At 39.2% G+C, this 24,190-nt stretch overlaps 1 protein-coding gene across 3 annotated transcripts; it reads left to right on the forward strand.

Annotated features, from left to right (window-relative positions):
- The first annotated feature begins 208 nt into the window (after positions 1 to 208).
- Positions 209 to 16,111, forward strand: LOC111368655. Of its 3 annotated transcripts, none has more exons than XM_022990024.1 (19): positions 209 to 401; positions 504 to 578; positions 1,974 to 2,093; positions 2,179 to 2,219; positions 3,020 to 3,231; positions 3,510 to 5,353; positions 5,892 to 6,107; positions 6,222 to 6,917; positions 7,048 to 7,238; positions 7,338 to 7,548; positions 7,652 to 7,807; positions 8,223 to 8,380; positions 8,476 to 8,668; positions 11,622 to 11,995; positions 12,346 to 12,526; positions 13,227 to 13,453; positions 13,949 to 14,612; positions 15,000 to 15,078; positions 15,302 to 16,111. In XM_022990024.1, exons 1-19 carry the CDS (start codon positions 399 to 401, stop codon positions 15,670 to 15,672), a joined length of 6,012 nt encoding a protein of 2,003 aa, XP_022845792.1. In that variant the 5' UTR covers positions 209 to 398; the 3' UTR covers positions 15,673 to 16,111. The 3 variants fall into 3 exon arrangements, with proteins under 3 accessions (XP_022845792.1, XP_022845793.1, XP_022845794.1); XM_022990025.1 differs by having other exon boundaries at positions 15,392 to 16,111; XM_022990026.1 differs by having other exon boundaries at positions 7,147 to 7,238.
- Positions 16,112 to 24,190: the final 8,079 nt, after the last annotated feature.

The following is a 24,190-nucleotide window of genomic DNA, read 5'->3' on the forward strand; positions in this document are numbered from 1 at the left end:
ATTCTTCTGTGATAAAATTTTTTTAATATAGCCCACGTTTGAATTTCATTAATTTCTATTCCATTATATTTCATTTCTCTCTCTCTTATTTTCAACCACACAATCTTTCATGAAATAATATTATACGTAAATTGAAAAATTTTCCTTTTTTTTAATCACTCATTTTTCAAAATAACACTTCTTCATCCATTTTCATTTTAAAAAAATAGGGGCCAAAGGGACACAGTATGGAAGGGGGAAAATGAAAATCCCAAATCAGAAAAAAATTCGAATTTGTAGCAGCAAACTCTGAAACCCTAATAAATAAAATTCCTGTTCTCCTTAATCTCAAAAACTAACAGCGATTCGCAGCGAGTACGTTGAAAATTTCAACTGTTGTTATCAGAAGACTCTAAAGAATGGTATGTATTAAAAAAATCTCTTTTTTTCTACCTGAAAAACTGTTGAATTCAAAGTGGAATCATGGAATTTTAACTTTTCTTCTTAATTTTTGTGGGTTTCAGTTCTCAATTTCAGCCATTAACGATACAGACTCAAAAAACCAATGGCAACCCCTAGCCCCAACCAAAGAAGCCCAGGCAAGCTGTGTTACTCCCACTCTGCTTATGCATTTATATATGTTCGGGCATAATTCGTAATCTGTTTTATGTATTCTAGTATATTTTGATTTTAAACTGGGTTAAATGGATGGATTTTACCGATTTCATTTTTTTTTTTTTTAGAGCTACTCTGTAGCAAATGCCATGTCTGCTGAGAATTTGATTTGATCCATTTTCGAATTTTGATAATGCAGCCCAAGGAAGTTAAACATTTAAATAAGAAAAATGTCATTTGAATTTTACTAATACACGTCATCCACCTATAGTATATAGTTAATGCAAGTCATCACTCGATCGTACAATCCTATGCAAATTGTGTAGGCGTTGTGCTTGCTGTGATGATTCCTTTATTTTATTTAATTGCTGCAGTAGCTTTCCCGTAGATGCTGTAGTAATGCTCATAAAATCACGTTATTGCTGAGTAAAAGGTATAATTTAGTAAAATCATTTTATAGCCTGATAAAATGTCTTCTTCAAAGCTCCGTCATACACTCCTTGCATATTCCCTGTTTCTTGATACTTTTATGCCCTTTGACATGCTTTTGGATACAAGTTTGTGATGTGAACATCTGAGTTATACCCAATCAGAAATAATCACAGCCGACAATCAATTCTGAGACCACTTCAGCTAGAACAAGGAATGGATGGGTGCAGGAATAGATACATGGATCATGAATAATGAACTGAACGGGAAAAAAAGAGGGGAAAGAAAAGAATACTTAGAACCTCATAACATCTGGTCATTCTCATCTTGTCTCGACTCTCTATTATAAAAGTTTGGCTGTAATACGAAGCAATGGTAGCCATTATAAGTTTCTGTCCTGTATCTAAATTTCTTTACTTTATATACCAGCTCTGCAACTAAGAAGTTTTAATCAGTTACTGTGGCAATCATTAGTAGATAATTTAAAAACTATAGTTTCGCAATGATTATCAAGCCAGAACTAGCAATCATCTTATACTCCTGAGCAGCTTAATTATCTTTGCAAAGCTTCTGACTCCATCTTAATTCCCGTCCCAAGTTTCTATTAAAAGTTCTCATGATGTGAAATGACTTGGACATCAAATTGAGAGAAAGGCGCCTGACTCCATCCTAATTCCCTTCCCAAGTACTCATGCCTCCATCCTAATTTCAGTTGGCACATCAAATTCTGAGAAAAAGACTTAGACATGATGTGAAATGCTTATTATTCCTATACCTGATCGTTGCTTACTGAAAAGTGTCAAATTATAATTCATTCTTTATTATCTTTTGGCAAATTTCTGCCCCCACAGTGCGAAGTTGTGCCATCCATCTTAAGATTTACACAATCACATTTTTTTTCTCATTTTGCCCTGCAATCTTGGTAATTTATCAATATTTTTTTTTTTCAGGAATTTCATTTATCACAAATGTATCATGATGGACTTTTGAAGTTACAAGCTAAGGACTATGAAAAGGCCAGGAATCTTTTAGAGGCGGTGTTAAAAGATCCACTCGTATCAAATGCTCAGGTTTTACATAATCTTTAGTTTCCTTGAGTGCCCAAGAAAATTCTTGTTTTTCTAGTTTCTTACTAATCAGCGTTTCTGTTTCTAGGTGGAAAATAGTGCTAAAGATGGTCACCTTTTACAGCTCAGGTTGTGTTTTAACACTGTGCATTCTTGATTTCTTGTCATTGCAATTCATGTTATATTTCTTGCCTCAAAATTTTGCTTAAGTTGCCTATCATTATTGTGATAATATTTATGGTATTTTGATCTTTGGGCTCAATGATATACATCGTTAAAGAAATTCTGTTGTCCAGAAGCAGTCCTTCTGTAGCAATAAGGTTTTCAGTTAGCTTAAAAAATTCAAATAAAGGAGTCCCACTTATTCATGGTTAGTTTTGAAATGTTTATAATGTTTATTTCTTCATTCTTGTGAAGAACAGAATGAATCAGTTCATCTTATGTTGTAACATGGACTTGAGAAAAATTTGAATTATTTTGGGCTTAGTCATCCTCAAAAAAGCTATTATATAGAAGTTTTTGCTTTATATTCGATTTTCTATTTTAGTGTGAGATAATGACTATGTAAACTATTTACAAGAGTGATATTTTTGTGGCGTGGATCCCAATTGTGAACATTATCTTGCATGAGAAGAGGATTGTCTTGGAATATATTAGTTAATGATTATTGTTTCACCAATTGAAGAATGAAATGCTCATTTTTGTTGCTTGCCATTAGCGATGTCAATGCACTGGGGATTGCCTCATTAATATTTGGTATCCAATTAAATATTTCTTGTTTCCGAAGCAAGTTGGCTAGTCTTAATTTCTTCAAAGGCCCATTTGACAAATACCTGGCTTTTGTGAGTATTTACAAATTGAATTAATTAGGCATTAGCAGAAGTACATGCTAGACATTTTCTTCTACAATTTTAACAAGATTTCTGCAGATTTTTGGGGCTGAAAAACCTTGCTACTGTCTTTCTTCAAGAAGGCCCTACCAATCATGAGAGTGCTTTACGCTGCTATCTTCAAGCCGTAGAGATTGATAGCAATGATTATGTTGTCTGGAACCAGTTAGGAACGCTATCATGCTCCATGGGATCATTAGGCATCTCCCGTTGGGCATTCGAACAAGGGCTGGTTTGCAGTCCGAACAACTGTAAGCATATAACTTTACCTAGCCCCTGTTTCAGCCCAATTTTTCGACAATACACTTAAAAAGTTTTTGGATTTACGTGCAAAATTATTTTGTTGTGAGAAAGTCTGGTTGAAAATGAGTTTTAAAGAATGGGACTCAAATGGGGGCTTATCATATTTATTTTCTGCTTGTTAAACCATTAATTTTGTCGTACTATCTTTATATTTATATTTTTACTAATGATTATCATCTTAAAGGATTACTGAAGTCCATTTTATTGGTTTTTGATCAAACCACAGGGAATTGCATGGAGAAACTAATGGAAGTTCTCATTGCTATTGGTGATGAGATGGCGTGTCTTTCTGTTGCAAACTTAATTTTACGGCAGTGGCCATCTCACCATCGTGCTTTGCATGTCAAAAATACCATTGAGGAGCCTGAACCAATCCCATTTGCTCCAAAAGGTATAGATAAGCTCGAACCAGAACATGTTCTTCTAAAATTTGGTGAGAAGAGAAAAGCACCAAATGAGGGTATAGACAAGGCAATGGAATCTAAAAGATTGAAGGAAAGCATAGAACTTCAACTTCCAGAAGCCTCCTGGACAGCTCTTGCCAGCGAACTACAGGAAATCTTATGTCCATCAGTGGCAACTGGTTCTGAACCAAGGACTGGGGGGTACAGATCTGGGCATGTTAGAATAAGTATACAGTTGAATCTTTCTTTAGGAAATGTGAGGAGTTCTGTGGAAAGGAAAGAACCTATATGCATGACAGCTGGTACAAGCATTGCTGTCAGTAATTGTAACTCTGGAAATGACAGTACTATATATAAGGAAGGGGCCATATTTGAAGAACAACCTCTGGAGAGACGAAGCAGTCGACTTAGAAGTCGTAAACCAGGTAAAGAAGTATCAGATTTTGCTTCCAATAAGGATTTAGTTAAAGTGGTTAAGCAATTTCTAGAACCTTATTTGGTGGGCAGTGCTGGACCTAAAGAATTCAACCATGATGACCATCCCTTTTCTGTTAACTGTGCTGAAGGTGTTTCCAGTTCGCTGGATAAACAGTGTACTGATGTCATTAGATTTATTGAGAGAACTTCAGAAAACTTTGGTGCTTACCATATGAGTCACTTGCTTTTAGAGGAAATTACAAATATAGGCATTTCATATCAGGTTTCCAATTCTAAAATCTTGGACTTGGAGAAGTTGACTAGGCACTGTGGACTGGATAGAACTCCTGAATGCTGTCTTTTTCTTAGTGAGCTATATTATGACTTTGGGATACGTTCTTTGGACTCATCTGCAATGTCTGAATTCATGTCGGAGGCATCCTATCATCTTTGTAAAATTCTTGAATTTGTAAGTCTTGAATATCCGTTTCATATTATGGGAATGCAAGGGAATGAAAATTGCTTTTTGGAAGAGAATTCTGAACGGAACCATCGATTAGCAATTGACAGTACATCTTCTTTGAGGAACAACTATCCCTTCTGGGTACGTTATTCTTGGTTAAGAGCACACTTGTTTTTATTAGATGGCGAGAAAGAAAAAGCTCGACGACATCTTTCATTTGCATTGTCCCTTCTAGCGGACAAGAAAAAAATGAACAACTCTCTTGGTTCTATTTGCTTGCCACACTGCAAGGCTATTAAAAGGCTAACCACTGATAGGGTTCTCCATGAGATGAATTTAATAGAGGCAGATTACTTGTTGAAGACGACTGTAACTGAGATGCTTGAGAAACATATGTATACAGAATGTGTTAATTTGCTTACTCCTCTTCTATTATCTGCAAATGATGTCCATGTCGATGTATTATATGCCTTTAATCAAGAATGTAAAGGATTTAAGTCAGTTGAGCTATCTGCATTAGATGCATTGATCAAAGCATGTGAACAGGAGGAATCAATGAATGTTTCTATCTATTTAGATTGTCATAGAAGGACGCTACAGATACTTGTAGCTGGAGCTGGTGTGGAAGGCATTACTCCCAATGAAACACCAGTTTCAAATGCATCCTCAACTGAATCAACAGAAAGCCTCTGCAAGCACTGGAATCATTTGGTTGCTGAAGAGGTGAAGGCAATATCTCAATCTGCATCGCGGATCAAGAGCACCATCAGTCCTATTGAAAATTCGGTAAGTGAAACCGTTTTCAAGTTTTAATGGCCACTAACTTTGTCTGGGCAAATACTGTGACAGCTGCTCCTTTTAAAGAACTCACGCTACTTAACTGTGGCTTCAAACTAAACATGCAACCATAGAAATCAAACTAAAAAGTGGGGAGAAAGAAATGACCACAGAAATAGTTGTAACTGATAATTTGCTTTGAACTATTCATAGAAGTAGTATCTTTCTTCACAAAGCACGAGGATTTTGAAATGTCTGGGCAATGCTGCTGATATCCTCAGTATCCTGCTCTTTATATTTTGTTCATTATTAAACTTCTAAAATTTATGGTACTAACTATTTGTCACTGCTTAGTAACAGTACCTAATATTCTCTGCAACTTTTCCACAAGACTCTTTAAGACGCTTGTCGCTATGGTATTTATGCTGATGGTTGTTTTGTTTTCTATTTAAGACTTGTCAGTGTAAACTTCTTGTTGTGCATCTTCATTGTCTTTGTTTTACCTAGAGTTGGATGCAATAATAGTCATGTGTTCTATTCCATGCAGAATTGCATTCCTATGACAATTGTGGGTGATATTCAGTCTTTGCTGCTGGCTCTTATGTGCAGTATTGCTGGTACATACTTCTCTAAGATGACCTCTGGCTCTGGTCCTGGATTTCCACATTCAATTGAGCAAACTGAAATATGCTCCTTTGTGGATGCTGCTATAGCTTTCTGTAAACTTCAACACTTAGATTTCAGCGTTCCAATCAAAACTCAAGTGAGAACTTTCCCCCTACTTCTGAGGATTTAAATTTTTAGTTTTATTCAGTCATATGTTGTGCTTTCTAATTTCCTACTAACTTTTCACACTACATTTCCCAAACACTTTCAGACAGAGTTGATTGGAGCAATCCATGACATGCTTGCTGAGTTTGGCATCTGTTGTGCGCATGGGATTGGTGAAGAAGAAGGGACATTCTTAAAATTTGCAATAAAGCATCTTCTAGCCTTGGATATGAAGCTTAAATCTAACTTCCAAACTTTGAGTAAGGAACACGAAACAAATTCTGCTGAGCATTGTTCACCTGAAAATCAGCTCAAAAAATCTGAACTGCTTTCGGATGGTATTCACATCAATGGATCTCAAAATAGATCACATTTCAATACTGCGGAAGTGCAAACTGATGATAAAGCTGAAGCTAGCGATTCTGGAAAGGATGTTGGAAGGTTGAGTTCAGAAGGCCTTTACTGTCATACAGCTGTAGATAACGGGAAAATGAAAGCAGAAACTGACAATAATGCTGGCGATGGGCTTGGTGTCCTGTTCCAAGAAAGAGAAATACAGAACAAACAAATTGTTGAATCAGGAGATGATTCAATGGAAAATGAAGATGAGGAACTTGAGCTGGGTATAGATACTGCCTTGAATCAATGCTTTTACTGTTTGTATGGTTTAAACCTTCGGTCAGATTCGTCTTATGAAGAAGATTTGGCCATGCACAAAAATACAAGCCGTGGAGATTATCAGACCAAGGAACAGTGTGCTGATGTTTTTCAATATATACTTCCCTATGCGAAAGCTTCATCTGTAAGTATATTTCTTTTCTCCCCCTGTCAACATCGCTTCTCACGCACATTTCATTCGTAGGATTCCTTATATATGAGTGTTCAGGATATATAGTAGGCGATGCACATACTTGAATCTGTTTGTCTTTCAGAAAACTGGGCTAGTTAAACTTCGGAGAGTACTGAGAGCCATACGCAAACATTTTCCACAACCACCTGACAATATTTTGTCTGGAAATGCAATTGATAAGTTCTTAGATGATCCTGACTTGAGTGAAGACAAGCTGCTGGTGGAGGCTCAGGGCTTTCTGGATTCCATTAAGAAAGCATCTTCAATAGAGAGGTACAATATGACCAAGTTACTACAGTCACTTCTTGTTCTCGAGTGGGCTGTTTGTTGCTGTGGAACTTTTAAAAGCATGTACTGCATTATTAATTGCAGATCTGAACCTTATCTGGAAGTCTATAGCAACTTGTTCTATCTTCTCGCACAGTCTGAGGAAATGAGTGCAACTGATAAATGGGCTGGCTTTGTTCTGACTAAAGAAGGGGAAGAATTTGTAGAGCAAAATGCAAATCTCTTCAAATATGATCTATTGTACAATCCTTCTCGTTTAGAAAGTTGGCAGAGGCTTGCAAATATCTATGATGAGGTGTGTTTTTGTGTTATATGTCATTGATATCTGTGAATTTAGTAGAAAAAACGAGGGAGAAGCATCTCATGAATTATAATTTTATTATTTTTTGGGAATGCAGGAGGTTGACTTGCTGCTAAACGACGGCAGTAAGCAAATAAATGTTTTGGGATGGAGGAAGGATGCTACGTTAGCTCAGAGAGTTGAAGCAAGTCGAAGGAGGAGTAAACGATGCTTATTCATGACTTTGGCTTTGGCTATGTCTGTATCCCAACAGGTTTCATGCATCTCATAGTAATTCTCATCAAAAGAAATTGTTGATGTTTTTGTTCTAACAGTGCATGGTCCTTTTTGCAATTGTGCTAGCAAAATAATGACTGGATTCATGGCTCTCCTTTGGAACATTTCATATAATGTTACTTCCATATTATCATCATTTGTAGCTGCTCAATGAATGATTTATCTGGCCTGTTTTCCCATAAGTTGTAATAACCTGATACCATAATTAGAAATCAAGCCGTCTCCATGTTGTGCTGGTCTTGTGTTAGAATCAGCACACAAGTTTCATTGATGTTGCTTATAAACTGAGTTAATTGTTAGCCTAGAGGCTTGTAAGTAGTAATCATGTTGTTGCATATATATATATATATATTTTCAAACTTCTACTGTCACACCGTCACCACTGGTTTCAGGGTGAGATTCACGAATTATTGGCACTAGTGTACTATGATGGAATTCAGAATGTGGTGCCATTTTACGATCAAAGATTCTCTGTACCCTCGAAAGATGCAACATGGAAGATATATTGCCAGAACTCAATGAGGCATTTCAAGAGAGCCTTTAAACACAAGTATCTTTCCTTTCCTCACTTGGTATTCTTGAATAATTTCTTATGTAATGTAAGAGTAATACGGGACCCTACCAATATACAATTTCTATTCTCAGGGGAGAATGGTCTCATGCTTTTTATATTGGAAAACTCTCTGAGAAACTTGGGTACTCCCATGACGTATCATTCTCATATTACGCTAAGGCGATTGCTTTGAATCAATCAGCTGTAGATCCATTCTACAGAATGCATGCTTCTAGAATGAAGTTACTCTGCACATGTGGGAAACAAAATGAAGAGGCTTTAAAGGTTTTGATAGCATGCTGTTCGATTACTATATTTATTTATTTATTTTCTTTAGGTGAAGTGATTTATCATGTCTATACGTGCATGCACCCTATAGTACCAACCTTGCACGCGCTAATATGTTATTATACTAGCTTAAGTGGACGTTCGCAAAGACAAAGAGACTCCAAAAAATATAATTTTATTCCATACATAAAAAACATCAAAAGTTTACACTAGATATTAAAGAAACCTAATTAGCTCTTTTAATTAATATCCTATAATAACCTCATACAATCAACTCCTACAATTATGGTAATCAGCTATTTAATTATCTCCTAATATTATGATAACTACACGTATTTTTCACGCTCCTTTCAAGCTAGTTTGAAGATATGAATCATTCCCATCTTGTTATAGAAGAAACATAAATCAAGAAAAACCCTTTGGTAAGAACATGTGCCAATTGTTATCGACTATGACCGATGTCAATCTTCATCTTGATAAAATGTCCATCAATTTCAACATGTTTTGTCTTTTAACGTTGAACAAGATTGTTAACGATGTTGATAGCAACATTTTTTTTAATGACTGGGGGTGTTCGGGCTAACTTTCGCGCACCTCGACTAATCTCACGAAATTTTGAAGTTTACAATTGTGTACTCATTTTAATGGCCCTGAAAGGACTTGAACTGGTGATCATTGGGAGCAAACCCAAGGCCTGATCACTGAGTGACCCCTCAAAGTTGTTGATAGCAACATTATTGTCATGACAGAGCTTCGTTGTTTCTATTTGAGCAACAAATCTTCATCTATAATGATAGACATATTCTTCAAGTCATTGATTGAACTCGGCTTCAACACTTGATCTAGCCAGTATAGATTGTTTTTTACTCCTACAAGTACCTAAATTTTACCCTCAAGGCCTGATCACTGAGTGACCCCTCAAAGTTGTTGATAGCAACATTATTGTCATGACAGAGCTTCGTTGTTTCTATTTGAGCAACAAATCTTCATCTATAATGATAGACATATTCTTAAAGTCATTGATTGAACTCGGCTTCAACACTTGATCTAGCCAGTATAGATTGTTTTTTACTCCTACAAGTACCTAAATTTTACCCAATACATGTATAATATCCAAATGTAAGTTACTCTACCGGCCCAATATGTATATGCTTTGACTTAAATGTTATTATTTTCTGAAAAATGGAGACCATTTTCAAGTACCCTAGCATTTTCGAAAGTGTTTCCATTTGAATTTCACAAATGGAGTGCATATATCGACTTACCACACTATAACGAATGCAATATCTAAGTCTAAGGTGTGACAAGTATATGAACTTACAAACCAATTACCGGTATCAACCTTTATTAGCTATAGCACTCTCAACCGTAGCTTTGGAATCTATTTTGGATCAATTGGATTATTTCCCAATTTCTTTTGAGGCTTAAGACACTTTGTTCGTGATATAAATATTTCTTTTCTAGATCTTTCAACTTTAATACCTCAAAAATATCTCAGGTTCTTAAATCCTTCATATTGATTTTTTTAATGTTTTCCTGTCTCGTTAGTATCATTACCAATAAAGATGATGTCTTCCATGTAAGCAATCAAGATACTAATTTTCTTCCCACTTTTAGAGTGTGTGACTCATAAATTATGATTACCTTGGTTTGAGCATACTTGAACCGACTATTGCTTTGGAAGCTCCTTTGAATCATGCTTGTGGTTAGTGTGTGTCAATATAAGAAGAAAAATGAGACCAAAGAAGAGAAGAAATTGGAGAAAGAGAAATAGATTTATTCATATAAGCTAAAATCAAGAGAACTTTTAATAAACTAGAACTTTATCAGTATATTAAAAGTAATCTAATCTAAACAAAGTAGATTTGAATTAAACTATACTTAAAATCATATCTAAATTCTATCTATCTCCATTACAAACTTTCCATCTTCCGGACTTATCTTCAAAACTAGGTGGCAACCTTGTGTACACTTCTTCCTCTAAATTGCAATGTAAGAAAGGAATTTGAACACCAAGTTACTCAAGTCACTAGTCTAGATTTGCTGCAATAGGTAATATTATGAGTTGAGTTCATCTTGTGTACAAGTGCAAATGTCTTTTGATAGGCAACTCCAAAAGTCTCCGTGATCCTCCTTACCACAAGTCTTGCCTTGTATCCATCAACCATCCATCTACCTTACGTTTCAATGTATACGCTCACTTACACTTGACCGATTTCTTCACTAGTGGAAGATCAACAAGTTCCCAAAAACCATTCTTTCTAAATATTTTTCTCTCTCTTGAGAATCGACTTCTTTCCAACTTAGAATAGTTAGAACTTTCTATATAGTGCTTAGAATCGAGTTTCAAGAAGATTCGTTAGTAGTAAAGCTCCGAAGGAGTAAATTTGGAAATAGGATGTTGTGTACAAGATCTCACAGCTTTTCCATGAGCAATCTTGATATCAAGATAAAAAACAATAATAATTGATTTTTGGAATGATTAGGAACTTGTAAAATTGAGTTAGGAGGAAGAGTTTTTGAGTTTGGAGTACACAATTTTGCAATAGATGATCTTATTCTTCACTTTGACATTTTGTCTACCCAAGACATACAAATTGAAGTTGTTAGTCATAGTGTGCGCCACAACTCGCTCCGGCACCATGTTAACCAACTCATCTAAATAGTTCTTATAATTACTCCTGCAATTAACTGTCTATAATCAACTCCAACAATAATGGTGATAATTTGTTCCATCAAATGTGGTAATACGACTATACAATTAACTCAAATTATGGCAATCACTACTATTTCCATAAAACTACACCGAAACGAACCGAATAAACAAATAGAAGACATGCACTCTGTAGTTACTGATTTTACTTTAATTGATCGATCATCTAAAAACTCAAATATATTGATGATTGCTTAGAGATTGTGGGTTTTTTTAATTAATTCTTATGTGTTCTAGGTCGTCACAGCATATTCCTTCGCCCATTCAACAAAGGAAAATGTAATGAATATTTGGAGTAGTCTTGGCCATGAAACTTCAGAATCATCAATGATCGATGAGGATAATAATTCTGAGACTGCAGACTTCCATAAATTTGAAGCTGCATGGCAGCTGCTCTACAGTGATTGCCTTTCTGCACTGGAAACTTGTGTGGAAGGGGAACTAAAGCATTTCCATAAAGCCAGATATATGCTTGCCCAGGGGCTGTACAGGAGAGGTAGAACAGGGGATCTAGACAAGGCAAAAGAGGAACTTTCATTCTGCTTTAAGTCGTCGCGTTCTTCATTTACTATAAACATGTGGGAGATTGACAGTATGGTGAAGAGAGGCAGGTATAACATGTGTTTTCTATTTAATATCTATACTAACATGAAGTATTTACCCATTTTCTTACTCTTTATCTTTTTGCTGTGTTCTTTAAGTTCAAACATTTGTGATTATAAATTAGAACTTCAAAATAGGTGGTTGAATTTTGTAGTAATCGAACAGCTGGAGACATGCAGTATGAAAATATTATCATGGTGAAAAAGTTAAGTGTAATCAAATATAGTTGGGGTTTATTATAAGGAAAGATCATTATTTCTCTCTCGAGGGCCTGTCAATTCTAATTTTGAAATTTTTGTTGGATTTCTCTTAAACTATAGCAACTATTCACTCTTTCTCCTCCTCCTTTGTATTACAGACGCAAAACACTAGGTCCCTCTGGGAACAGGAGAACACTGGAAGTTAACCTAGCAGAAAGTTCTCGAAAATATATAACTTGTATTCGGAAGTACATCTTATTCTATTTGAAATTGTTGGAGGAAACAGGAGAAATCTCTACTCTTGATCGGGCTTATATCTCTCTGCGAGCAGATAAAAGGGTATTAAAACGTTAATGCTTTTGATTTTTGCTTAAATATTTGCATTTATTTCAGTATTCACCTGGTTGCGAGCATTTAAATATGAATTTCATTCAATATATATATGTAATAGCATTTTTATTTCTAATTGGTTGATAGATAGAAGAATAACACCAAGTTGTTTCTATTTTTGCTTCAAACAATTTCAGAAGAAATTTCATTGGTTTCTGTTAAACTTTGAGCTAAAGGAAAAAAAATTAAATCGCTTTTGCCCTCAATTTTCTGTGATTACGTTTATAATTTATAACTTATCATCATTCCTTTAACTTGAAGGGTAGGAAATGAAAAAACTCTCTTTACATGGTGACAAGGAAAAGCAATAGGAAAGAGAAATATAAATGAAGTAAAAAAGGAGTTCTGTTGTTTGGTATCTTCCCTTGTGTCAATTTTTAACTGCATATTTAAAACACTTAGTTTAAACTACTTTACACCTCTCCCTTTATATCCTTTTTTGGTCCATTTCCCCTTTTATTTAAGATTACAAACTAGAGAAAGCCCCAAAAATGCTCTCTCATGTAATTTGTCTATTAATTTTATCTCACAAAAATCCGAACTGGTAACTGATACACAACAAAGTTAGATCTATCATATAACCGGAAATGTTGGTTCTAGTTTTTATTTCCCGCACATTTGTTTTATACCTAATCCATTGTGAATACAGTTCTCCTTGTGCCTTGAAGATCTTGTTCCAGTGGCTCTCGGGAGGTACATCAGGGCCTTAATTTTCTCAGTACGTCAATATGGGATTGATTTGGATAATGCTAATGATGTTGAGCATCTTCTGGAGAAATTATTCTCTCTACTGTTGGAGCAGATCAACATGTGGCCAGAGATTTGCGGCTTGCCTGAGCTCTTGAGTCCAGAATTAACTGAAAGCAACTTGTGTGGGTAAGTCCTGAAATGATTTCTTGGTAACTGAAATGCTGCCATATATCATATGTTGATTGTTTTATCTCAGAGAAAATTACACTATTGGTCTCGAACCTATTACCTGAATAGCAAAGTTGGTTCCAATTAAAAATCAGCAAATTGCTCATCGACCATCATTATACTTGAAGAATGATTCCCTAGTGGTGGAAACTGCCTAAACCTCTGTCAAATCATCATGTCTCCAACTTTATGAAGTTATATCTTGTTTCTGAACCTGGACTGAAAACCAAAGAAACGGAGTGATGTTTGCATGAGGGCCACATGACGGCTGGATGATGACTTGGACAGTTTCTAGGACTAGTTGAGGGAGTATAATGAAAGGTTGACTATCAACTTGCTCGTTTTAAAAGTTTGGGATCAACTTCTACTCCGGTAATAGGTTAGGGAACAATGGTTCAGTTTCCCCTTTAACTTAAGGCATACAAAGCAATGTACTTTATTTCTTTATTACAGATATCTTTATCAATACATCCAGTGGCTAGAGAGAAATATCAAGGTAGAAATGCTTGAAGGAATAAATGAGAAGATACGAAAGCGATTGAAGAACCCAAAATTGTCCAATAGTAACTGTACTATAGTGTATCGGCATGTTTCTGCTGCCTGGTGTCGGTCTCTTGTCATTAGCATGGCTCTACTTACACCTTTGCATTTGAGGCTGTCTAGTGATATCCAAGTTCAAAATTTATTAGGTGGTGGATTCGAAAATGAGCAGCTGCTTTGTGTTGATCTGCAATCAGAAGAATTATGGAATTCCGCATTTGAGGACCTGACTCATCTTAAGATGCTTGAATCCAAATGGAATCCTTCATTGTCTAGGATTAAGAATGTAATAGTCAAGAAAGTTTCAGATGAAGATTTGGAAACTGCTTTTTCATTACTTAGGTCTTCTTACAATTTTTACAAGGACACCTCATGTGCATTGCTCCCATCGGGAATAAACCTTTATATGGTGCCATCTCAGCTGGCAACTGAAACGTATATCCAACCAGGGATAGATGGTGTCGACTTACTTGATATGAATACTTCACGGAAACTTCTCTTATGGGCTTACACACTTTTGCACGGCCATTGCACAAGTGTCTCGCTTGTTATAAAGTACTGTGAAGAGAATTTAAAGGTATGTCATGTAACCTCCATATGATTGTTGGGCTAATATGCTGAAGCTTCTATCTGTAATAAGTAAGGCATCGTTGAACCACGCATGATCCATAATATCTCAGTTCCACAGAAAATGCTGAAACATAATCGTTGAGTACGATTGTAATGCTTCAAAATGAAAATGTGTGTGATGAATGTCAGTTCGACAAGAAGATTTTTTTCTGACTCACTCGATTATTTTAACTTTTGTTGGCTTCTTTCAAGTGATTGAACTCTCGTTATCCCTTAGTATGCTAGCTCAACCAAATGATTTTCATGATTATTCTTTGCTTTAGTTCCAAGCATTTTGAGCTCCATTTTTCTTGTCAGAAGCTAATAAATTTTATATCATCATCGTGCAACACAGTCGAAGATGAAAAGAGGAACTGGAATTTCAAGTACTCCTTCAAGTGCCAGTGTGGCCCCCGACTCGGCTTCTCATCCAGGTCTTTATTTCATCTTAGTTACTGCGTTTATTTAGTTCATATTTGGGTCGCAGCATTGGACTCGACAGTACAATGAATTTTTATTTATTTTTTAATCTTTGTTCTCCTTTATAGTGTTTAGTGCTATTTATATTCCCCCCTATCAAACATGTCATGATAGACTGCCCCATCATATTGCACGTTGTGCCCATCTGCTAATCTGTGTGGAAAGTCTATGTTGTAGGTGGGGGAAAAGATGGAACTGGTAAAGCCAGTGAATCTGAAGTTCCCAAGTCGCCTGCAGTGGACCTTACTTCATTGCCTGAATGCGCAGGCCATAAAGTAGCATCCTTGACTTTACCAGAGACCGATTACAAACCGAATTGGGCATCTGCTGAAACTGAGGGCAAGGGTCATGCACCAGAAACAGAGTGTGGATGCAGCAGCGTCTCCTCAGGGCAGTTGCCTCTTCATGGGATCACGAATTGGGCAAATGGAGCATCTGATGCGAAAGATAAGGCATCTGCTACTCCATGTCTACTTCCCTGCAACAATCCTGTTGCAGAATTGAGTAGTGTGGATTTACAAAATGACACTGACCCCAAAGAAGTTTGATGTGTTTTGCCGTTAGTGGAGCAGCCGACCCTTGAATCTTGGTGCGATAAGCATCTGTTTGTATGTGTATAACAAGGTCTGAGTATCCTTGGGTCACGGCAAACTTGCAGGAAAGAGCATGCTGCACCTTATTCAATATTTCCTGCCCCTTTCTAAATGTGCATTGCAGTAGTAGTTAATATGCAGCTCTGTATATTTGCCTCATCTATCTGAGAAAGAGACAAGATTTAACTAAAGATCTTATGGGTATCAGCTTAGAAATTTTGTGTATTCTTGCTTGCATTCTCTCTAAGCCAGTGTCGTGAAATTCATGCTTCAATGGAAATAACTGATGCATTGTGGAGTTAAAAGACGGGTCTGCTGAGGCAACCATGGACGGAAGTACATGGTTCATGTCCACATAAGTTTTTAAATTTTTATTCTTTTATTTTTTATTTCACTTTTGGCTTCCCAACTTCTCTGAAATCTCAAATTTCATTTTCTTCCAATAAATGGGTATGCAACTTTTACCAAATTATTGCTTCTTTTTTTGCTAAGCTCATCTATACGGATACTGACGATTTCTTCACTTCAATGTCAAATGCCTCAATATCCCCTGGTTTGAATCACTTACATAGATATTGCATTCGATTGTTGGCTTAAATTGACAAGTAATAATGGTTTAAATTTGGCGTGTGTGAAATTGATGACACTACATTTAACTTAGTTGGACAATATGCTTATATCTACGGGGTTCTACTACGAAAAATCTCCACTAGAATAATAATGGGAATCCAATGTTTTCTTCCCTAGCATTGACTAAAAGACTACATCAAGAGCACGCTTGGTAACAACAATAAAACATCATCTTACAAAGATGAAAATCCATTATGTTCTCTAGTCACCACTAGAGGCACAGCCAACATCATGAATTCAACCAAATCTTGGCACAACATTATAAAGGTGTTCCTCAAAGGCAACAATAAAAAATTATCTAACCACAACTAAAGATCTTATTGGTATGAGCTTAGAAATTTTGTATATTCGTGCTTACATTGTCTCGAAGCTAAGTGACACGAAATTCATGCTTCAATGAAGAATGTCTAACTTTGTCGTTGGTTTGATTGCACATACAAGTGCGACATAATATAGAACAGATTAGATGATAAAATTACTATCCAACTTGTTAGATAGGACTGGATTAAATTAAATGTGTATAATTTTCTATTATTTTTGAGTTTGTACGTGGACAAAGAAATTAACAGAGCTACTTTCTCACTTTGACGTGATGAGGAGTCAAGTTGGCTTATTTGTCAAATATATTTCTACTCGAATATAGTGAGCATTCATTCTATAAGGTCTAAATTTGACATGTTTCTACTACCTTTTAAAAGAGGGGTTTTGATTCTACTATTCATTTATGTCACATAGCTTTTCACACTGTATTCAACTTATCCGATTTTGCTACAGTAATATATTCCTGTGACATGCTTTCTTCTCCGGACCACACATATGCTTGCGTTTGAGCCCCATTTTAGTTCATTTTTCTACATTTTCCAACATTTTTGAACGCTTGTCTTTGCCAGTTAATATTCAATTGGAAGGTTGCCTGCATGCAATTGGCCCGTGGGACCCAGCGGCCTACAACTATTGACTGCAGAAAATGGAGTAGGGAGGCTTTGAACATTGCCTTTGCCACTGTAAGAGGGAACACTTATGTTGGATGGACCTAATGAACTTTTGGAAAATTTTGAAACTTCAGGCACTCGCAGAAGAGATAATGAGGTCATAGCATTAATTCATCACCATTCAATTATTTTATACAATCATTTCATAAACAACTTCTCAATCTTGAATTGTAAAACTTGAAGCAATTGATTGAATCTTGATAATAATCTAGAAATATATTTACTCCTTAGAAAGAACATCATTCAAGGTAATTTAGCACATTCCATGTGGAGACCAAGACAAATTAGCATATAGTTGAGAAATTTTAACACTAACCAGCATAACTTCAACTACTTCAACTAATTTTTATTAATTCCTCTTTAATATAACATCTAATTAATTGAAGTCCTCCATTGACTTGAAACAAAATAATCAGAACTAAAATTCGAAATATCAATCATGAAAAAACTGTGGGTGTAGAATTTGTTATTAATGATGATTATCATTATAATTTTTATTGTTTCACTTAAATTTAAAAAATAAAAAAGAAATGATCAACTAAAATAATTAATTCTTCAATTTCAAAATAAAAAAAAATGCTTAGTGAGATGACTGTCAAAAAATTCTCCAGCTGAATAAATTCGTAAACCCAAATAATAAAGACAAGGAAAAGAAGAAGAATTAAGGGTACTTATAAACCAAATATATAAAACAAACTTCGCTATTAAGAACAAAGATTAATGAATTTTACATCCAAAAAATCGTGCTCAGAATTAAGAATCAGAAACCACCGAAAATACCATATGCGCTAAGTGTGGCTCAATTCTTGTAGAAGAACCTGTTGACCCCAAAAAGTGTTGCCAACAGATTCCGGTCCCATCCGTGCACACGTGGGCGAATGTCCAATAGCTAAGACACGTGGACGGTCTAAAACGAGCGGTTCAAAAGGCGTAGGAGTAGCCCAACGATGCGGGACAGTGACGTTCGAAATCCGATGGATTGTTCGTGATCCGATTGTACGATAATTATCAACCGGTATTCGTAAATGTGTAAATGTGCATAAACCCGATTTGTGTATTGCAAGTAAATGAGAGAGAGTTGAGTAAAGTGTAGTTCTTTGTATTGATTCTTGCATTAGCCTTTTGATGTTACACAAGGGGAGTATTTATAGTGATACATGTGAAATGGGAGCCCTTGGATGAGGTGGCACGTGGCCTCATCTCTTTGATTCAAACATCTTATCCTAGGCATGGGGCTTGACTTGCTAGCTTGCTGCACATTTATTGCTTGTGCAAAGCCTCCATACTAGTGACAAGACTTGACCTTTATGCTTATGACAAACGTTCCATCAATCATTCGAATAAGATTTTTGTGCAGACGATCTCTTGGGAGAAGTGACCATGGAGGATGCTCCCTTGTGGTTTGGTGGCTCCTGCATTAGTTTCGGGGCTTCGGCCATTTCATACAATACTTCCACTTGAGGGCTTCAGCTAACTTCAACCAGCTTCAGCATCATGGCTTCGGCTCGTAGGCCTCAGCATGTGGACCTCGGTTACATTCACAGGCCTCGGTAAAAGGGCGCCTCGGCTAGTGGACTTTGGCCATAGCCCACCTCGAAAATATATGACACCTCGACTGAGTGCCACGTGGTTCAGCTTGAGTGGGCCATGGCCCAGGTAGGTTGGCCAAGTATGACAACACGCAACAATAGTCCACCAAATCCAAGTGTGGACATTTATGTAATGCGTGAACTTTAATGAAGTAAAAATTGAAAGAATTTTTGAACCCCAAATAATAGTTCCCCAAGTCCTGTATAGATATTTATATCATGGTTGGAGTTAGAGATGTACTGCTGTAGGTGAATGATGTAGAGACCGAGGCTTTGTTGAAGAGGAAGCCGAGGTGGTTGGGAAATCGAACCTGCGAGGCTCGATGGCTGAATGTGAAAGTTGAAGCCGAGGTGGTTGGGAAATTGAACCTGCGAGGCTCGATGGCTGAATGTTGAAGTTGAAGCCGAGGTGGTTGGGAAACCGAACCTGCGAGGCTTGATGGCTGAATGTTGAAGAGGAAGCCAAGGTGGTTGGAAAACTGAACCTGCGAGGCTTGTTGGCTGAACGTTGAAGAGGAAGCCGAGGCTCAATGGTAATGATTGTACGTCGATAGCTGTGCCAATGATTTGATGTTTTGTGCTTGTTTTCAAGGAAAAGTGGCTGACCTGTTACGACTTCCATGGCGCCTGCTGTTGTTGAATTAAAAACACAATTATGAGGAAAGCTGGAGGTTCTAGAAGCAGACGCGTTGGATGGGGTGCGTGGGAGACACGCTTGAATCTGAGGCGTAGGTTTGAAAAATCATTTGAATTCAACGCCTCGGATTTGATCTACAATGGAGGGTTCAGATTGACTGAGCTTTGATCTGACGGCTGGGGTTCGTCCTGGACCTCTATAAAAGGTGAGAAAATTCCATTTTTCAGGACTTTTGAACATTTGCAATCTGATTCTCTCTGAAATCTTGAACTTTCCGGCGTTGAGGCTGTTTGTTCTTTCATTTTTCGGCCTATCTCCGTTCACGTAGTTCCTCCCTTAGGTATTATTCTTAGAAGAGCCCCTTTTTTATTTCTGTGTTAATACTGTGAAATGGAGTCCACCTCGGGTAGGGAGCTGGTGACAGTAGCTTCGTTAGATTATGAGGTCAGTCACAGGGGGGATTTCGAGGTTGATAGGTACGCCATGACCGGGAGCCAGTAGATTATACCGAAGAGTGGGGGGCGTCTAGGGTGCCTTCAAGTATGATGTGGAAGAGGTTGGAGGAAATCAGGGAGAGATACAATGTCCCCCACACTATAGAAATGTTAGTTCCCGAGCTGAACGAGCGGGCCTGCTACCCGAGGCCCGGTTGTGTGGCAGTCAGTGAATACCCGTTTAAGGCAGGTATGCGTCTTCCTCTGCACCCCTTCTTTAGGACGGTGCTGAGGAATTTCATGTTGTCGTCGACCCAGGTTCTGCCAAATGGGTGGAGCCAGCTGGTCGGCTCGTACTTCCTGTAGAAGGAGGTGTCACTTGGGGAGGACATGCCTCTCCATGCATTTATGACCCTTTTCCAGCCTCGGGTCATAGGGAAGGAGTCCAAGGGGTGGTATTATCTTATACCTTGGGGGGCTCACGCACCCTTTGTGGTGGGACCACCTTCCTCCATCAAGGGGTGGAAGGAGTCCTGGTTCTGGGTGCGAGGAAAATGGCAGGCAGTGGAGGGTGACAAGGCCCTTTCTTGCACAGTGTCGACCCAGTACTACGAAACTCGTGAGTCTCCCAGCCCCTGCTTGTACTTCTGAATTGAACACTTGAACTATTCTAACTGTTGGGGCTTCCATTGTAGATAGTAGTACGATGTTCGAGCTCAGTAGGGAAGAGTTCGAGGTGATAGAGGACATCTACAAGAGGCCTCTGAAGCTCCGCCACTTTAACCACCTGATCGACAGGAGTCGCTACTTCCTGGATTTTGGACTGATGGCTTCGAGAGTTACGAAGCTCCCACAGTTGTAAATTTTCTTGTTCTTTTATTTTGATACTGATGTGCTGACCTGACGTGCTTGCAGATAAATTTAAGAGGAGGGAGTACCCAGCTCCAGACATGGCTACTATTCTGAAGGCCACAACCACTGTTAAGGCGAGGCCCCTGAAGTCGGGGTCCAGTGGGGCCAAGGAGGTTTGAGGCAAGGTGGAACGCGTTTCCAAGGATAGCACTTCAAAGACTTCCGAAGAGGGGACTCCTTAGAGGCAGGAGAAGCCAAAAGAGCCTCGGGGGAAAGAGAAAGTCCCTGAGGAAGTGAAGAGAAGGAAGCTGGGCACGTTACTAGCTCATCAGGAAAATTTGGAACATCAGTGTCCCACGAGGCTAAATCAACTGGCGAGCCGAAGCTGCTCGCATCCACTTTCAAAGCCATTAAGATAGAAATGGTTAGAGAGGCCGAGGCTGAGGAGGCCAGAGAAGATGCTGCGAGGAGAGCCGCCGAGGCTGCTGAGGAAAAGGCAGCGAAACAGAAGCCTCTTCGAGAGAAGGGCAAGTCTTCAAGCTTCCTAGCTGGTAGGGAGGAGACCTTGGCCCCAGCCTTGGTGGAGGCTCTGTCCCAGGAGATTCGGAGTGCTACTGAGAGCTTCTACCGATTCTGGACTGATAGGTGGCAGCTGCATGCCTTGTCATGCGACGTGACTGACCGGACGAGGGCCTTGGTGAGCCAAAGCGTCAGAACCTTTGGCCTTGCACTTGAATGTAGGGAGGCCCTGAGTGATTTTCAGACAAGGACCCAGTCTTCAGAGGTGAAGATGACCTCCCTCGCAGAGGAGTTGAAGGTAGCTAGGGCCGAGGCGGAAGAAGCCAAGGCCCAAAAACTTGAAGAATTGGCCAAGCTGGAGTCTGCCTTAGCTCAGATTGAGGCCTTGAAGAAGGAAGTCTATGAGTCACAGTGCGAGGTGGCCTCCTTGACAAAGAAGATGGAGGTCTCCAATGAGCACCAGAAAGTGACCGCCGAGGCCCTGGAGAAGGCAAATCTCTCCTTGGTGGGTTCCCAAGAGGCTTACCAGTTCTTGGAGGGCCAAATCAAGTGGTATGTAGATGATGCCTCCCACGCAAGAGAGGGGGCTCAACAAGCGAGGGAGGAGGCGGTGCAGGAGTACGTCACCAACTTCCATAATACAGAGGAGTATAAGAGCTTCAGTGCTTACTGGAGAAACTTTGCCTACGCTGAGGTGATGGAGCGGGCAGAGGAACTGTATCCCAATTTGGATCTGACTCAACTCAGGTCTGAATTTGTGGACGAGGTACCTCAGACCGCTGCTGAGGAGGTGCAGGGTGATGAAGCAGCTGAGGTAGAGGAGATAAATGCCGATGCTCAAGCTGCCGAAGCCCCAAGTACTGAGGCACCTCCCCCATCTACCCAGGCTTAGATTAGTTTTCTTTTCAGTCTTTCGAATGTAATGGCATGAGGCCCACTTTTGTAATCCTTATTGAAGATCAATATAATGCCTTTTTCATTCATTGTTGTTTCTTTATCTAAGTGTATGCGCCTCGTTAAGCAAATGAACTTGAAGTTGATAGAAGCATTAACTAAATAACTTTAACTTGGCACCTTAACTCCAATCACTTAAAACAACCGGATTGAGCGACTGTATGAGCCTTGGACTTAAGCAAATGAACTTAGGCATAATAACTGTATGAGCCTCGGACTTAAGGAAATGAACTTAAGCATAATAACTGTATGAGTCTCGAACTTAAGCAAATGAGCAACTGTATGAGCCTCGGAATGCATGTGAGGTGGCTTCTCCCATTGGCGTTCAGCCTGGCCAAAGGGAGGCATGTGCTAGCGCCTCAGAGTTGAAGCGAGGTGGCCTAGAGGTGGGACATGAGCCTCTCCTCCGAGGTGACGACGCATCCCAGACATGGTGGATAGTGTAGCCATGTTGATGCTTCTCCCATTGGCGTTCAGCTTGGCCAAAGGGAGGCATGTGCTAGCGTCTCGAAGTTGAAGCGAGGTGGTCCAGAGGTGGGACGTGAACCTCTCTTCCGAGGTGATGACGCATCCCAGACATGGTGGATGGTGCAGCCATGTTGAGGCTTTTCCCCTTGGCGTTCAGCCTAGCCAAAGAGAGGAATGTGCTAGCGCCTCGAAGTTCAAGCGAGGTGGCCCAGAGGTCGGACACGAGCCTCTCCTCCAAGATGACGACGCATCCCAAACATGGTGGATGGTGCAACCATGTTGAAGCTTCTCCCCTTGGCGTTCAGCCTGGCCAAAGGGAGGAATGTGCTAGCGCCTCGGAGTTGAAGAGAGGTGGCCCAGAGGTGGGACGCCAGCCTCTCCTCCGAGGTGACGACGCATCCCAAACATGGTGGATGGTGCAGCCATGTTGAGACTTCTCCCCTTGGCGTTCAGCCTGGCCAAAGGGAGGAATGTGCTAACGCCTCGGAGTTGAAGCGAAGTGGCCCAGAGGTGGGACACGAGCCTCTCCTCCGAGGTGACGACGCATCCCAGACATGGTAGATGGTGCAGCCATGTTGAGACTTCTCCCCTTGGCGTTCAGCCTGGCCAAAGGGAGGCATGTGCTAGCGCTTCGGAGTTCAAGCGAGGTGGCCCAGAGGTGGGACGCGAGCCTCTCCTCCAAGGTTTCGAGGTAGTACAACACGTTAATTTAATCACTGAATTTTATTGAACCATAGAAATGTTACAAAGGCTGAGAAAGGTCATCCAGCAAGATAGTACATTTATTGGTAATAGATTCCGAGGTGTTAAATGTTTCATGGATGGGGTTGTGCCTTGCCATTCATGTCTTCAATCCAATAAGTCCCAGGTCGAACCTCTTCTCTGATTTTGTATGGACCTTCCCAGTTCGGGCCTAGGGAATCGGAACCAGGTTCTTTTGAGGACAGGAAGACCCTCCTGAGTACAAGGTCGTTGATTCAGAATGACCTCTTCTTGACTTTCAAGTTGAAGTACCTTGTCATCTTTCTCTGATATGTGCCGAGCTTCAATTGGGAGTCATTTCTTCTTTCTTCGATGAAGTCGAGGTCGCACCTCCGAAGCTCATCGTTGGTTATCTCGCTGAAGTGCAGATGTCTTGGAGATGAAACTCCGACCTCCACGGGGCTCATCGCTTTAGTTCCATATGCCATGAGGAAGGGCGTTTCCCTGTTGGGGTCCTGGTGGTGGTTCGGATCGCCCAAAGGACTTGGGGGTAGCTCATCAACCCAGGCCCCTTTTGATACATCAAGCTTCCTTTTCAGGACGTGCTTGATTGTCTTGTTCATGACCTCAACCTGGCCATTTGCTTGTGGGTGGTGAGGTGTGGAGAAGTGCTTCTTTATACTGAGCTCTTCGCAT

This window comes from Olea europaea, chromosome 19 (genome assembly GCF_002742605.1).
Source record: "Olea europaea var. sylvestris chromosome 19, O_europaea_v1, whole genome shotgun sequence".
Lineage (NCBI taxonomy): Eukaryota > Viridiplantae > Streptophyta > Magnoliopsida > Lamiales > Oleaceae > Olea > Olea europaea.

Bases quoted from the DNA above. Each gene is read 5' to 3' on its own strand.
- LOC111368655 (XM_022990024.1), top strand. The intron at 2,220-3,019 runs GTTGTGTTTTAA...AGATTTCTGCAG, and splicing joins GGTCACCTTTTACAGCTCAG to ATTTTTGGGGCTGAAAAACC. The intron at 3,232-3,509 runs GTAAGCATATAA...ATCAAACCACAG, and splicing joins GGTTTGCAGTCCGAACAACT to GGAATTGCATGGAGAAACTA.